Source organism: Vulpes lagopus, chromosome 2 (assembly GCF_018345385.1).
Source record: "Vulpes lagopus strain Blue_001 chromosome 2, ASM1834538v1, whole genome shotgun sequence".
NCBI lineage: Eukaryota > Metazoa > Chordata > Mammalia > Carnivora > Canidae > Vulpes > Vulpes lagopus.
Genome location: NC_054825.1, coordinates 129,149,012 through 129,166,696, shown reverse-complemented (window position 1 = coordinate 129,166,696; position 17,685 = coordinate 129,149,012). Strand labels below are relative to the sequence as shown.

General features: G+C 41.4%; 1 protein-coding gene across 18 annotated transcripts in view; it reads left to right on the top strand.

The window, feature by feature from the left end:
- LOC121484097 (aminopeptidase O (putative)) overlaps positions 1 to 17,685 on the top strand; it is a 337,984-nt gene that overhangs the window by 72,328 nt on the left and 247,971 nt on the right. For all 18 annotated transcript variants that reach the window (XR_005985940.1, XR_005985938.1, XR_005985937.1 and 15 more), the window contains one exon: positions 9,971 to 10,124. Coding sequence is in view for 10 of the 18 variants with exons in the window: in XM_041742812.1 (XP_041598746.1) it covers positions 9,971 to 10,124 (154 nt within the window). In the remaining 8 variants the exon portion in view is untranslated. The remainder of the gene's footprint in view (positions 1 to 9,970; positions 10,125 to 17,685) is intronic.

Here is a 17,685-nt window from a genome sequence, read left to right as displayed (position 1 = left end):
AAAAATACACAAAATGTATAAAACATGCACCTTGTGTATGGTGCGACTATCAATACATGTATATAAATATACACATATATGTACATATATAAACACACACATATGTATGCATGTTCTTATTCATCTTAAGCATCTTTAATGTGTGATACAGACATTCCAAAATAATGAAATAGCTTGATGTAGGGGACATTTTGAGCAAGAAGCTCTGAAATTAAGAAGAGTGGCTAGAGAAAGAGTCCATGGTGAAGTAGAAAATGAGCAGGGATGACAGAAGAATTGGGGAAAGAAATCTGATATGTTAAATAAAAGCATGTATCAATCCGATGTTTCCAAATGAATGTTACTTGTCTAATGTACAGTGCAAGAGTTTAAAAGATAAAGTAAATGCTTAATAGGAAGAATTTAAGTGCCTGTTTTAATTTCCAGGGAAAGCAATAACTTTTTAAATACAAAAGATTCTGTGAGATGTTTAACTTTGCAAAGATATGGGCAGCCCGGGTGGCTCAGTGGTTTAGCAACGCCTTCAGCCCAGGGTGTGATCCTGGAGTCCTGGGTTCGAGTCCCACATCAGGCTCCCTGCATGGAGCCTGCTTCTCCCTCTGCCTATGTCTTTGCCTCTCTCTCTGTGTGTGTGTTTCTCATGAATAAATAAATAAAATCTTAAAAAAAAACTTTGCAAAGATAAATAATCTGCTTTCACCTCTGTAGAAACAGAAGGGTTATGAATGGTGTATTCTTATAATATGTTTTATGAGTATTTCCAAGACTCCCCTAAGGATAATGATGTTCCATACATTTTGTATTTAATTGACTATTCTTGAGCATGATTGATGTGTAAAAATGACTATAGTATCTTAATTTTCTTCTCTTAATTTTTTTTTTTATAAGAATGATTTTCCAAAATAATTAGCAAAGTTAATCACTGGTTTGGTGTAAACAGTGCCCCCCCTCATGGACTGATTATATCATGTTCTTCCTTTTTCCTCTTCAGTCTTCCGCCTTTGGAAGATAGAATCTTCAAAACTATTCATAGGACAGTTTTTTAAAAATATTTATTTATTTATGATAGACATAGAGAGAGAGAGGCAGAGACACAGGAGGAGGGAGAAGCAGGCTCCATGCCGGGAGCCCGACGCGGGACTCGATCCCGGGACTCCAGGATTGCGCCCTAGGCCAAAGGCAGGTGCCAAGCCGCTGAGCCACCCAGGGATCCCCCCCTTTTTTTAAAAAAATATTTATTTATTTATGATAGACAGAGAGATAGAGAGGCAGAGACACAGGAGGAGGGAGAACCTAGGACAGTTTTATTTTAAAAATGTGATAAATGAGAAAATCAAAGGCAATTGTTTTAACCCTCTTTAGTTAGAAGAATTTTCAAAACTAAATTTTAAACTGCCTCTTATGATTTGAAAAGTGACCCATTCCAAGTCCTTTTCATACCTAGAAAAAAATACAGTTATCTTTAAAGAAAATTTCAGTCCTGTTTTGGACATGAGCATGTCTATTTGGATCTTGTGGCAGCTTCTATTATGATAAGAACAATACTTGATAAGATGTATCTGTCTTACTAGGGAGACTATCAGAGTATAAGAATTTTCCACCCTAACTAAATAATTTGAGAAGGTGGTGTAGGGGTATTCAGGAACTTTCTGAGGAGGCCCAGAAGGGAGGCTAGATGGGTGGCTGCTCAAGCCTGTTTGGTTAGGGAGTGCCACTTCCTCTGGGTCCCTTCCTACCTCCCCCTCCCTGTAAGTCTTGCTAATGAATCCGGCCTGGCCGTGAAATCATCCAGTGGTGTGATGGACTCCTGGCCTTTGCAGAGGAAAAACTCTGGGTTAATTCAAGTACAACATGCTCTCTTTGTTTTGCAGCTGGTGTAGCAAGGGAGTCTAGGGCAAGTGAATTGAATCAAAAAAGGAAAATGAAGGCATTCACTGTCTATTTCATCGAGGATGGCTCATTTAAAGTAAACACCATTTAAATAGTCTCCAAATGGCCCATTCTATATGAAGTCATACAGGATGCCCCCTTTGGGCTGTCATTCTCCTTTAAATGGATGGCTTTGTGTGCACTGCGTTTTAATGCCATTCAACCTTAAACCCCATATGTGGGCCTCATCAGGCCACAGGCTTCAGTGCACATGTGGCAGCCATACCTTCAACATTCTTTGTCTCTGCCTCCAGACAGTCAGCCCAAGCAACAGGGGGAGGGAGTTGTAAAGACAACAGCAGTTAACGTTTCTTTAACACTTATTATGTGCCAATTACTATGTCTAGTGATTTCTCTATATATTATCTAATTTAATCCTCACATAATCCTAGTAGGCAGATACTATGATTTATTCCCTTGTTACAGATGAGGAGATTGATATATAGATTAAGCAATGTGCCCACACTGGGCACAATGTGGCTCCAGGTATTGAACCCCAGCAGTCAGATTCCAGAGCTGGAGCTCAATCAATGGACATATTCAGAAGAAATAAGCTCTCATCAATTCTCTTTGCAAGGTAGGCTTATCCCAAACAATAGATAATCCAGAAATTATTTCTCTTTGTCTTTGGAATGCATGCTCTGCTTTCTGGGGGCAGTAATTTCACCTTGTTATTTGTATTTTTTTGCAGTCGGGTTTGAGGATGAGATCAGGTATTTCTTGAGCACCTAGCTCCCTGTGGCAGTGGGTAGTCTTCATACAAGATTGGGCTCAGTGGAATAATCCATTAACAGACAGCCCAAATGAGGCTTTCCTACCAGACATGCCCTCATAGTAAGAAACTAGTAAAAACCTCCCCCAGAGAGCTGGAAGCATTCAGTTGTCACAGCAGTGGCTCCAACATTCACCCAGGGTTGGGCAAGAAGCCCAGGGCTGGACAGCTTTGGGGAGCTTCTGTGAAGGGTCCAACCAGGGTCTCTGGGAAATGTGTTCCTAGCCAGTTCTTATTTGGCCCAGCCCCTTGATCCACCCCTGTTTAACTGTCACTTGGTAGCCTAGAAAACTTTTTTGCTGTGAAAACTTTAAGTATGAAACTGTTTATTCCAAATGAGCCCTACAAATAGAGGAACTTTAAGAATCTTAAAAAATGAAAAATCTTGAGGGTGGTATAGAAGAAAATCATCTTGAGAATTTAAAATACGGATTTGGATGATATTTTCAATACACCCCCCCCCCCCGCATCCTTTTCTTTCCATTGTTTAACTTTGGCGAAGACTACAGGGGAGAATGACAGTTCTGCAAAATTTTTGCTGGACTTAATTGAGATTTTCCTATCACTTTTGCTATCTCAATCCCAAATTTTAGGTCATTTAAGGTTTCTGCCTTTAAAAAAGACCCCAGAACTGGAAAACAAAAACATTGATGTCATTCCTCTCCCATCACATCTCTTTATGGCTTCCAGTGCCCTCTTCACACCTCCTCTAGGATATAGACATTTTGGTAAAGGCCCTGGGACAGGACGTGATTTGGGCACTCTCTGTGACCTTGGGCAGGCATCAAACAGATACCCTTTATTCCATTAGGACTGTTCTCTCTGGAAAGCAACTCTAGTTCTTGCTGTTTCCACAAGTCTCTTGCCCACATGTCAGATGTATGTATGGTACAAGAATCAGAGAGACAGAAAAAATCAGGTCAACACTTCAATGCAAAGTGTAGGGAGAAAGCCTATTGTGTACACTCTTTCATTCTTGTCCCTCCCAGCTTTATTGGTCTATAATTGACATATAACATTGTTTAGGGTATACAACATCATGATTTGATATGTGTGTGTATTGTGGAATGATTACTACAATTAAGTTAGTTAACACATTCACCACCTCATGTAGTTATAATTTTTTTTTTTATTTTGAGAACTTTTAAGATCTACTGTCTTAGCAACTTACAAATATACAATACAGTACAGTATTGTTAACTATATTCACTTTGCTATACATTTACATCCCAGAACTTGATACAACTGGGTTGTACCCTTTGACCCCCTTTACCCATTTCTCTGCCACCTCCCCTGCTCCTGTTGCTGGCAGACACCAATAATCTGTTTCAATGAGATTGATGGCTTTTTAGATTCCACAAATATGTGAGACCATTCAGTATTTGACATATTTCACTTAGCATAATGCCTTCAGTGTCCATTCATGTCGTCCAAATGGCAGGATTTCCCTTTTTTATGGCTGAGTAGTAGTCCATTGTGCATATATACTGCATTTCTTTATCCATTCTTCTGTTGATGGACATTTAAGTTGTTTTCATGTCTTGGCCATTGTGAATAATGTTTCAATGAACATAAGAATGTTGAAATTTCTTTGAGATCATGATTTCATTTCCTTTAGGTATATACCCAGAAGAGACATTGCTGAATCATATGGTGGTTTTATTTTAACTTTTTGAGGAACTTCTATACTGTTTTTCATAGTGGTTGCACCAATTTACATTCCCAGCAATTATGCACAAGGGCTCCCTTTTGCTCCACGTTCTTACCAGCACTTGTTTCTTGTCTTTTTGATACTAGCCATTCTGACAGGTGGAAGATGATATCTCACTGTGGTTTTTTGATTGACATTCCCCTGATGGTAAATGATGTTGAACACCTTCCATGTATCTGTTGGCAATTTGAATATCTCCTTTGGAAAAATGTCTATTCAGGTTCTTTACTCATTTTTAATCATATTTTTTGCTGTTGAGTTGTATGAGTTCTTTATATATGTTGGATACTAATTCTTTATCAGATATGTGGTTTGCAAATATTTTCTCCTATTCTGTGAGTTGCCCTTTCATTTTGTTGATGGTTTTTGTTTTTGTTTTGCTGTGCAGAAGCTTTTTAGTTTCGTTTGATGTAGTCCCACTTGTGTATTTTTGCTTTTGTTGCGTGTGCTTTACATGTCATATCCAAAAGCATTGTCAATGTTTTATTCTTAAAAGAATTTTCTAATGCATTAGTGCCTCTTCCTTGTCTCTAATTTTCCTCTTCCTTCTGAGGTATGTCTTATCATTTTAATATTACCTCAGGACCAGAAATACTATTCTTTGTAACATCACCTTTTAATTAATTGACTGATTTTTTTTTTTTTAAACTAGAAAGGCACATATTCAAAGAGTCAAAGGTTCTACTGGGCTTCATAGACTCCTCCCCAAAATAGCAGTCCTCAGTACATGTACTGTATTTCTTCTGTTTCAGATGTAACTACTTTTACCTGCTTTAGCTAATTACCTGACACGTATGTCCACGTTGTTCAGTAAGATGCATAGTTGTTCAAGGTTGATCTTCCCACTCTGACAGGTAGGGACTTAGCTCTCTCCACCCCGCCATTATACACATACCCCCTTCCACAAATCCCATCTTCCTGATGTAATTAATATCATGACCTTGATTAGATCAATATTCTTTATAATATATCTGTGGTATTAAAAGCAGACTCTTGTACAACTGTGATTACATGATTATTTCTGTACAATGTTTTTCATGGAGTTAATCATTGTGTTATTGTTTGTTTTTCCTCTTAGTTTGGCTTTCTTTCTTTCTTTCTTTCTTTCTTTCTTTCTTTCTTTCTTTCTTTCTTTCTTTCTTTCTTTCTTTCAGATTTTATTTATTTATTCATGAGAGACACAGAGAGAGAGAGGCAGAGACACAGGCACAGGGAGAAGCAGGCTCCATGCAGGGAGCCTGACATGGGACTGGGGTCTCCAGGATCAGGCCCTGGGCTGAAGGCGGCGCTTAACTCCTGAGCCACCTGCGCTGCCCTTTGCTCAGTTTTCTAAGTATTTACCAACCCCAGAGGCTTGGAAGGTTGTTTAAATCTTCTAAGATGGTCAAATACATCAGGTTTCCTGTAATTTCTCTCCTCCGACACAGTCTCTCCGCAGGCTCTGGGAGCTGCTCTGAAGAGCAGGGTTGCCCTCTCTCCTGGGTACACAGCTAGCTCCTGGGATCTCCCGCCTCCATTATTCTACAGGTTCCCTTTGCTTCTCTCTTGTATTGGCTTGCCTGCCTTCCTCTTGGTTTACTATATCTTTTTGAAGCATATTTTACATACTTAAGTAGCTTCCAGAGAATAGGATACGTGGGAGGTGAATTTTTTGTGAAACTGCATGTCTGAAAATGTCCTTATTATATGTGATTTTTTTTTTTCTCCTCTTTCTGGAAGCTTGTGGAATCTTGTCTTTGTCCCTAGGGTTCTGAATTTCATAGTGATGTATCTCGATGTGGATTGATTTGTATCCAGTGTCCTGGCTATTATGTGCCATTTCAAGCTGGAAGATCATGGGCCCTTAAATTTGGGGAAATGTTCACAATTTTTTCAGCTTATGCTTTTCTCCCTTCTGTTTTCTCTGTAATCTTTCTCTGGAGCTTCTATTAGTTGGTTATTGGACCTGCTGAGCTGGTTTCTATTTTTCCCTCTTTTTCTTTTTTTTTTCTTTTTGCTCTACTTTCTAGGAGACTTCTCCAGCTTTATATCCCATCTCACACTTTTATTGAGTTTTTCTTTTCTTCCATTATATTTTTCATTCTCTTTACTTTGGAATGCTCCTTTTTTATATTATGCTATTCTTATTTCAGCACAGCAGTACTTAGCTCTTAGTGGTATGTGTTTGGTGTTCTTTGAAGTTTTCTTCCCCTTGCAAGACCACTGACCTCCAAGTTGCTTGTTTCTGTTTATTTTGGTCTCTCAGGGTCACAAAAGGGGCTTTCTAGAGGTGCTGGAGGAGCTTGATTTGTCTGCCAGCATTAAGGAATGGTGTGGGGAGGGAGGGACACTAAAATGCTGATTGGAAGCTCTGAGTGCCTGCATAGGGCTTCTCTATTGTAAGTTTCATCATGGGCTGATATTAGAACACCTCCTGATCATTGGACACTCTGACATGAGTCTCCTTAGTTGTCTTCTCTTGAGCATTTTTTCATTCCTCTGCCTGGAGGGTAAAAGCCGATTGCCCACATTCTGGGAACCAAATAAGAGAAGATGGCTGGTGGTCTCAGCATCTGATATGCATGTGTTCATCTAATCTCATTCATTTGCATTCAACTGTGCTGTTTCCCCCTCCTCCTCCTCACGCAGCCCCCAGTCTAGAGGCCCTCTCTTTTACTCTCTATAGAAAATGAATCTCCAGGTATTTACTGGGGTTTGGGGGGATGGAGAAATAGCCCAGATATGTGGAATAGGGGAATCTGTCTGGGGATCTAAGTCCTTTTTAGGTAGTCTTTCCACCAGGCCTGCTGAGTTTTGAGCTTCTTCCACCCCCATCCTTTTGGAGTTTCTATAGGTTAAGATGAGGTGGCTCCTGTCTCTCCACTGCTAATTTCGGATTCAGGTCGGCCGTGCCATTTCCCTGCCTCCATCTGCATTAGTTTCCAGTATTGTACAGCTGTTGTCTCCTATTTTATTCTCCCTGTTCTTGGTTTATGGATTTTGAAAAAAATCATTTTACAAGGTGCCTGGCTGGCTCAGTTGGGGGAGTGTGTGACTCTGATCTCTGGGTTGTGAGTTCAAACCCCACATTGGGGGTAGAGATTACTTAAAAATTAAAAAAAAAAGAATCCTTTCACTATCCTTTAATTGGGTTTGGGGAGGAAACAAAAGTAGCCTCATGTGTCCACTCTTCCATTTGTACCTGAAAGCCTCACCATCACTGTTTGTTTATTGATGCCCAAGTGACTGAAGTTTTTAACAGGAAAATTCAGTGGCCTATGGTAAACACTCCAGAATATCCTTCAGAGGAAGAATGACCAGGCCACAGCCCTTTGATTAAGTGAATTCAGTTAGTCAAGCTTTTTCTTTTAAAACAAACCTTTCCAAAGAGTTAATTCCTTTCCCACAACTCCTTTCTTCTTCTTCCATCTGTACCGCTGCCCCCCAACCTCTCATCCTCTCATCATGTCCAGTCCAAGGTGAAGTTCTTGTGGAGGAACCTTGGGGAGGTGTCAGGTTGCAGAGGATGAGGTAGTGAAGGGAAGGTGGAAAAACAAGGGAAGTGGGCTCAGTGCAGCACATAGTGTGGGATCTGTATCATGCCTTTATCAAGACTGCTGTGACTGTCTGTTGCTTCTTACTGGCTGGGGATCAGATCGGCAGTTCTCTTTAAAGCTGTGGCTTTCTTTCAAGCTCCGTAGAAGCTACACATATCACTGGCCTGGCTCCAACATTTAAAAAGAAGTGCACTTTCACTTCTTAGCTGTGGCGAGACTGATGTCAAGAGTGGCCATTCTGACTGCACAAGCAGGATGAACTTAGAGCAAGTCTGAGAGCATGGCTGCTTCTGTGATGGGCTTCCACTAGTTGTGAGCATGCCCTTCTACATTCCTTCTTCAGGGATCCCCTCTAGGGACTTCAAAACTTGATGTCATGTCATATTTATTTAAATGTGGTATATATTTTTCCCTATGCTTACATTTTGATTTAAAGTTTTGTTTTTCGGGCAGCCCTGGTGGTGCAGAGGTTTAGCACCGCCTGCAGCCTGGGGTGTGATCCTGGAGACCCGGGATCGAGTCCCACATCGGGCTTCCTGCATGGGGCCGGCTTCTCCCTCTGCCTGTGTCTCTGCCTCTCTCTTGCTCTCTCTAAATGAATAAATAAATAAATCTTAAAAAAAAAATAAAGTTTTGTTTTTCATTGGAGGAGTCCTGTAATGTATTTCTTTGGATCTAAGTTGGTAGAGATTCAGGGGATAATAAATAATGACCCCTCTACCTTCCTGAGTCCAGAATTAGTTGAGAGACAAAGCATAGGGAGATCAAAATCTAACCTTTATTTTTCATTTTTAGTGGTAAAACATTTTGAAAAATGTCATGTTAGATCTGCTGGCCAATATGGGCATGGTTACTATTTCGATCCTGAATTTGACGTCTTATCCACTCATTGACCAAATTGGACAATCACAGGCCACTCCATGAGTGTCTGACCATCTAAAACTTTTAACAAGAATGAGAGGAATAGCTCTTGCAAAGGAGTTAGTAAGGGGCTGAAAGAGAGACGAGGGGGTATTCATGGAATGGAAGTTCCTTCCATGGAAGTGTGTTCTATTATATGAGGTCATATCAGTTTCCCTCAGGCACTCCCATCAATTTATAGCAGATGCTCAAAAAAAAAAATACTGTATTAGATCAGGTCATATGACACATTCAGATTTCAGAAACATTAAAAGCATTTTCCCATCTTAGAATTCAGGAAGGATAGTGTTATAAGCCATCAATCATTTGTTCTTTTGGTAAACACCGTCACTATGGTTTGGCCTCAGTGGATTGCACACCCTCAGCTGGGGCAGGGAGCCCCTGCTGAAATTCCTGGCCGGTTACAAACTCATGGAGAGTCCTCAGCATCCCTGAACCTCTCCAGGCTTGGTTTTCATCTGCTCAGTAAGGAATGGGGGACTAGCCCAGTACATAAACAGATAAAAAGGATGAGGGATAAATCTAAGCTTCCACAGCTAATTAGTTTCAGAGTTGAGACTGAAACCCAGGTATCTTCCTTCCCTAGTCTCATTGTTCTCTACCATAGCCATTTGACTATGAGTGACTTAAATTGAATGTAGACAAAACAGTTTAGCACCAAAGAAGCAATCATTCATTTGGTCATTCGTTCATTCAGTAGAGCATCCTTTTTTTTGTGCCAAACACTGTGCTAGGCATTAAGTAAGAAGAAAACATGTTCTTGTCTATGTAGCAGCATGCAGCCTGCCCCCTTGCATATTTGCAGCCCATATGTGACCACCTCAGTTACCACCCTTTGTTGATAGCCTACTTGAAGCGCTTTAAACTGATTCCTGGTCTTCAAGGAGATACAGAAGACCACCTAAAACCAGCAGCCCTCTGTGCTCTCCCTGAGACCTACAGTGATGCCCCTGTGGTAGATATGACCCCCCCCCCAACCCAAGAATAGCTCATACCATTTTATCACACAAGTTCTTCAAGTGCCTAGAGAGAAAAACCAGAGTAAGGTCCAGAAACCCTTCCTTGATTTCATTGTGGCTGTTTCTCTCCTTCTGTTTATAGGGCGTGCAAGTTGGCATTACTATGTAACTATGCCGATGCCAGCCTCTACCTTCACGATCGCAGTGGGCTCCTGGGCAGAAATGAAGCCAGAGATCTGCTCTTCCGAGGATCTGGCAGCAGAGACATCACTCACACCTTCTGAGGCTGATTTCAGGTCAGTATTCGGGAACTTCTGAAAAACAAACACGGAAGGGAGTGGTATGATGTGTGTATTCCAAGCACTGGGAATGTGAGTCATCCCTGCTGAGAAACTAAACCAAAATATGATTAATCAAAGCAGGAAAAACCCTACTGAGAGAGAAAGAGTCTTGAGAGGCAGAAATGTGGGCATATTATTTATGCAGAAAGAAAGAGAAAAGAAGTATATATGAAGTCCTCTGGGAAGTCAGGTACAATAGTTTTATGTTTTGGTTAAGTCAACAGGGCCCTCAGATTCAACACTTTCCTTCCTTCTATACTTTTTAACTTTGGTTTTCAGTGTTTATTTGGTTAAAACACAACTTAATAAAAAGGAGTTGCTTATCTGTTGGATTACTCTGTAGGCCACTCCTCTGTAAGGGTTCCGGGGACTGCTGTTAGCAGTACATCTATAGGGACGACCTCCCTCAGTGGGGCTAGTCAGCCTGCTTTGGAGCACAGGACACAGGTAGCTGTCACAGGGTTGTGGGGTTACGGGGAACCTACTGGGTCAGGAGTCTGTTTATTTTGGTAGCGATTTTTTCTTTTTTTCAGGGTGGATCAGAGAAAAATCAGTTTCAAGTTTTTTTTTTTTTAAAGATTTTTATTTATTCATGATAGAGAGAGAGAGAGAGAGAGAGAGAGAGAGAGGCAGAGACACAGGCAGAGGGAGAAGCAGGCTCCATTCTGGGAGCCTGATGCGGGACTCGATCCCAGGACTCCAGGACTGCGCCCTGGGCCAAAAGCAGGCGCTAAATCGCTGAGCCATCCAGGGATCCCCGAGTTTCAAGTTTTTAAAAATCAGTGTAGGCCATTGGATGTTCACTTGCAGCCTCCCGAGACGTCCAGCTATTTCTAGCTTCAGAACCAAAAGGGAGGAGGGGAATGTACATAGGAGGTACAGAGTGTCCAAAATGTGCATCGTTGTATCATGTTCATTCTTAGGACCTTTACACTCAGCTCAGTTTAATCACTTTTCCTGTTTACACAGAGTCAGTAGGTCCAGTACCTTCTGGTAGAGAAAGCCCAGAGTAATAGTAGTTCATCCTTGAAAACCAACTAAGATATGCTTTTAGTGCAGATTCCTTTAGTGTCAATTGTATTTTGCCATGCTGCTTTCAGTCTTACTGCAGTGGCTGCAGTGGTGGTTGGTACTGTTAGGACATAGAGCCATCAAGTGCTCTCCTATGATAGGCATGTCTTATTGCTTGGGTTTTGCTTTTTGGAGGAGGGGAGGTAATTTCCACTTCCTGCTTAGGAACTTGCCCATTTTAGACTATCTTCTCTCAGCTATATAGAGTGTCTTGGTTGTTTATTGGATTTTATTTATGCACGCTTCAGGGAAGAGGAGAATTGTGGACAGAAGTGACACATGTTACTTCCATGTGGGAATATTTAGTTGCATTTGAGACCTTCAAGTGATCCCTTCCTCTGCCACTGAGCTCAGAATAGGCCTCATTTGGCAATTTCAGGATTTCTGTGTAGGGAGGACAGGTGTCCTGGAGAGTTACTTGGATCCTCAGTGGACTTGTTTTAAGAAAGAAATAAACTTTTTTTTTTTGTTGTTAAGCCACTGAAACATTGGTGTTATTTGTTATTGCAACATATCTTAGCCTTTCCTGAATTGACACAGAAGTCACTGGATGTTTGAAGTCAGGGAAAATCTTGATCTAAATGTTATCTTAGTTAGTCCTGTGGATAAGCCTAAAAGGTAGATTGGCTTTTTTAAATCTCCATTTTATAGATAAAGATACTGAGGCTTTAGACAGCAATGTGTCCATGTTCATATCTCTACTGAGTTACAACACCTGGATTCCTATCTGGGCTTGACCCCTTACACATGTGATTCAGAATCTTACCTGGGGACTTTTTTTTTTTTTTTTTTTTTTAAGATTTATTTATTTGTTTGAGAGGCAGAGCTTGACTGAGAGGGGCAGAGGTAGGGGGAGAGAAAATCTCAAGCAGATTTTGCATGGAGCCCAATGTGGTGCTTGATCCCAGGACTCCTAGCTTATGACCTAAGCCAAAAGAGTCAAACACTTAACTGACTATGCCACCCAGTCACCCCACCTGGGGACTTTTACAAACTGTGTATAATTTGTCCACGCCTCACCTGGAGTCTGATCCACCTTCCTGTCTGAAGATTCAGTGCCATGACTGAGTCACTGTTACTGATTGGAATGTGTTGCATTAGAACAGAAGACAGAACTTGAGAGTTCTGCCTTTGAGTGTGAAGATGCTGACTGTACTGCTTGGATAGGTTCTTGGGGCAAAGCCATACTTTCTTGCTCTGTAGCATAAAGACTTTACTTGAGGTTCTCTAATTCTTCATGGTAAAGAAGCAGCCTGATGGCTGCTTGACTATCAGAGGAGGTATGCAGTTAAAATCCATGTGCCTTCAGGGAAGGCAAAGAAAAAAATTTGTTATTTTGTCCTTGTAGTCATATTCCCAGGGATACGAGGTTGGGGAGTGGGCAACAACCATTTCTTATGTGCTCTCTCTGCTGCCTGGAGGCCACTGAGATGGCTTTTCACTTTGTTTGCATCCATAATTGTTAAGGAGGAGGCCATGGCCACTTCAAGTGGGCATTCTGGGGAGAGACGGCATCTGAAATTCCTCTTGGGATTTAGGAGAAGGGGGTCAGTATGATTTCTTTCTTGTCCTTTAGAGTATACAGCCAGCTGTGAAACAGGCAGAAAGAGAGCAGAGAAAATGTTCTGCAATTGCCATAAGCTGGACTGGGGAATACTCGGGTGCACAGCCTTAGTGGGCTAAAATTCCATTTCCAAGCTAGACAGACTTACCCATCCAGCTACCTGCCCAGCTGGACTGCTGTGACCTCCACAACACAGATACCCACAGCCTAATCCATGGCCAAAAAGTACCCTGTCTGTAGGCAAGCAGACTGGAAAAGAGGAAAGCCAGTGTGGCCATGCCCAGCAGAGCAGCCCGAGCCAGGTCGGGGGTGCCACTTCAGGGACGCATGTCCTTGTGTTGAAACGTGAGGCCTGGGAATGGAGTCCTTCCCACACTCCCTTCTGTGTCTGACACGCTATGACTAAGTTTTCCCTTCATTTATCACTGTGCTTGTCCATCACAACTATACTGCTGATAAAATAATAGCTTGCATTTGCTTAATCCTCCCCTGGCTGTGTGCTTCATGTGTGCTGTCTTTAGTCATCAGAGGGTAGCTTTGTGTTTTCATCTATTAAATCTCTGGGTCCATGCTAAGTTTGCCAACAAAGGTACTCTGAAGTGCCAACTGCAGTAGTGTTTTTGGTTATGTTCACATCTGGTCCCCTTGCCTTCCCTGCCCCCCCGCTTCTACTTCAAACCTTCCTAAGACCACCAGCTCAAATTCACGTAAATGTAACTTTTATAGGGGCCTTATATACCACAGGCTTTCATTTGCCTAAAGTATTCATCTGGGTCCCAGAAATTTGGCCAAAGTATTGGTCACTGAACTTTTGATCACTGTTCATGTGGGCTAAATTATAGGAAGAACATTCCCTCTTCCAGCTCCAATTCCACACATGCTCTGGCCCTCTTTGGGTGAGCATTTTGGTAAATATATTAATTAAAAAGCACTTAGGTAAAACTGTTGAAAGTTTATTAATTTTCTTCGGCAGTAGTATAACCTCCTCCAGCCGCAGAGGAATCTTTGTATTATGTTTCACCTCTGGAGGCCTTTGTTAAAGCACCATCTTCACTTTGGGCCCATACAGTTTAAGCATGACATGGAAACTTGGATAAAGTCCAGAGGAACCCAGCAAAAATGATTTAAAGCATGGAAAATGCACACCATGAAGAAAAAAGGCATTGAGGTTGCTCATTGTAAAGAAGGGATGGCTTGGTGGGAGAAACAGTCTTCTTGTGAGTTGTGAAGTCTGTGGACAGTTGCATGTAGAGCTTGCAGGATGAGGCTCTATGTCTGTGTCTTTGAAAAGCTAGAGAAGTAGGAGTCATACTTAAATCATGGGGGAAAATGCCAGTTTCCAGTACACATTTTGCCATGAGAAAAGCCTTTCCAAACCTTCCTGGCTTGGTATGATTTCTTCAGTCCTCGTGCCCTGGTGTATTTCAGCTTTCTGGCTTTTATAGCACATATTGCATTTTGCTTTGTAATATCCTAGAATGCCCTAAGGAAATGTGTCCGGCTTTCAGACACGACCGCACCATGGTGTATATTGACAGCAGTGTCAGCAACTCATCAGTGGCTGGTGGTGGTATTTTGAACAGTTGAGCATCTATTCTGCTTGCTAAATAAAATATGTTAATAAATTGTCTGAACATCTTTCTGTGTCACTGTACTTATCAAAATTTAAATATTTTTCTTCCAACAAAACTGTAAACTCAAAGATAGAGTTGGAAATTTATTCACATTTGTGTACGTGGCATACCTTTGGAGTGCCTTGAGTAGAGCAAGAATGCAGGAAGTAATTACTAAATAGTTGGGTTGAATTGTGAGAAAAGGACGTGCATTCCCCAGGGAAACTTCCAGTGATTCCTTTTGAGGCTATGACAGGGAAACGTCTGTGTCAGCTACTTTCAATACATCTCATTCTTGAAACAAAAGGAGGGCTGAAGGAGAGAACCTCTTTAGGCAATTTCCAATCTTGTGATTATGAGTAAAACGTGGTCACTCTTGTGGAGAGGGCTCTTGTAAAATAATTTCAGCCCATTAGCTGTAGAAGAGGTAACCAGTGGTCTGGTTCCCATCATTTACCAGCCTAATATTTATTTCACCAGTTCTTCCCACTCTTGGCAATATTAATGGGCAATATCAACAAGGAGGAGCAGGAAACCAGAGAACCACAGAGCAGCTGAGCTCAGCTTCTAGAAAAATCCAGGATCCAGATTTACTCAAGATTAATGGAATACCTGGAGAGGGAAGGTTGGGAGGGAGGGGCTTATGATGACTCACGATGTGGTGAAGAAAATAATTCTTATGCCTTAGGAATGTTGCATGGATTAATCAGGATAATGCACACGAAGTGTTCAGAACAGTTCTTGGCACATAATAAATGTTCAATAGCAGTTATGGTAGGAGTTATTGTTTATTATTCTTACTATCACCAGCGCAGATTATTTATAAAGAACAACCAAGCATTATTATTAATCTTAACTGTTAAAATATTTACCCTGATTACGAGTGTGGGCATAGAGAAGAGAGATTTACAAATGCTTGATTTGCCGATGATAGTGAGAGTAGGTTGGAACAGGCACAGATACAGAAATGAACAGCTGAAGGCTGGTGGGAAAGGAAGCATCTTTGAGTTAATTCTGCTTTCATGGAGGACTACTGATAACATTTTAAATGTACAGTATTCTCTCACCACTTCAGGAACAAGGCTGTTGCATGAAGAGGGACGAGGGCCTCATGTGGAGAGTTGTCACAGAACCACAGTGCCAGAAGAAACCTTAGAAACCATTCTTTTGTTTGTTTTTAATTAAAGTATAATTAACATACAACAAAATGCACAGATCTTAAGTGTTTGGCTTGAGGGGTTTTTGATGACTGTTTACACCCGAAACTGATAGAGGAGTTCCAACGCCCAGTAAGTTCCCTGCGATCAATTCCTCCCCTCTCCCTTGCAGTCATTTTTGTGAGATCATGTTAGAGACAAGGAGAAAGAGGCCCCAGCTACTGAGTTCCTTGCCTCACATCATGTTGGCCCCTCTGAGAACAGCCACCGAAGCCCAGCTTTCCTGATCCCGACGTCAGAACCTTTGTGTCATATTTCCTGATGCTACTTCCATTTTTTCCAAGATTTTAATTAATTAAATTTAATTTAGTTTTAATGTAATTTATGTTTGTTTATATATTTGAGAGAGAGAGACCGAGAGCGCATGTATACATGTAAGGAGGGGGAGGGGCAGAGGAAGAAGGAGAGAATCCCAAGCAGACTCCCTGCTGAGTGCAGAGCCTGATGTAAGGCTTGATCTCAGACCCTGATACCAAGACTTGAGCCAAAATCAAGAGTCTGACGCAACTGACTGACTGAGCCACTCAGTTGCTGGAGCCACTTCAATTTTTATTGGGAACCTTAATGGTCTCACTTATCCATAGCTTGATTGCTTTAAAGTCCTGCATTTTCTCTCAGGCTTTGAGTATGAAAAATGGTGCTAATAAAGGTTATGGAATAACCTTTATCCCCCTGGCTAGAGCTGTTCATGTCCAGAGAGAATTTAACTCACCTTTTCTCTTCAACAATATTGGCTTTTTTTTTTTTTTTTTTTGAGACAGCTAGCATGTGAGCTGAGGAGTGAGGAAGGGCAGTGGGAAAGGGAGGGGGAAAATCCCAAAGAGGCTCCATGCCCAGTGCAAGCCCAGTGCGAACATGATACGGACTCAATCCCATGACCCTGAGATCATGACCTGAGCTGAAACCAAGAGCCAGACACTCAATAGACTGAGCCACCTAGGCATCCCTGTGAATTGTCTTTTTAAAAATACCTCCAACTCTTCTCTGACCTTTCTTGGCTACAAGAAATAGTCTGGCCCCATGATAGATTTCTAGATAGGCCCGTGGAATGCCTCCTTGCGAAATTGTGCTTTGATAGATAGAATTTAAACTTATGCCCCAATTTTGTACTGAAGATGATCTCCATTTTCTCTAGGATTTAATGTTCTCTGAAAGGTTTTTAGTAGAGAGGGTATGCTTAAATTATCATCCATTATACATCTATATAAATATATTAGGTGGTTAACTCAATAAGCAGCTTTCTTTACATCATGAGACCTTTGATTGAATGGCTGCAGCGGCACAGTACTTGTCATTGGGTAGACATTTGCAACATGTTCAGTTAAATGTTTACCAATAGGCACCTTTACTTGCTTTTTCCATAAAGCAAGGGTATTGATCCAGGGGCTTTGGCTGGCATTCAATGTCCATAATTATATTCTGGCTGTTATCTTTTCCTGGTAGAAGTGTTTATGCATCTCCACCCATTTTTCTTACCCTCAACAGTGGTGAAATGTCATGGGTGCTGAAAGCTGTGTTCTCTGCACCAGGCTGTGAGAGGGTGAGGCTTATCTCCGTAGCCGTGTGCATCTCCTTGGGCAGCACTGGCCTTGGATGACAGAAAGGCACTTTAGAATTCTGGAGAGGAATTATTGTTGTGGCCTGTCCCTACTGGAACATGCCAGCATTTTAAGGTTTTTCGCTATTCACTCTGAATCCAACAAGCACCCGTAGTTAGAATTATAATTTGTAAATTAAAATTAGAGGGGCTTTCCATTGTGTTTGAATAAAGGATGTGTTAACAGGCAAAAAACAACAACAACAACAACAAAAAACCAGAGTTCACTTTGATGTGGGTTTCTTTGGGTAGATAAGTTCTCTTGAGGCCTATGAGTCAGGTTCTAGGAATTCTTGTTCAGCTTCACCTTCGGCAGAATAACTGGCAGCGATCAGATGGTACTAGCTGGGCTCTGAACTGTTTCCTTAAAAGGTTGATTCAGTTCAATTTATAGCAAAAGAGGGAAAAGTGTCATTTCAAAAGTACCTCTGTATTCCATAAGAACACAACTTCC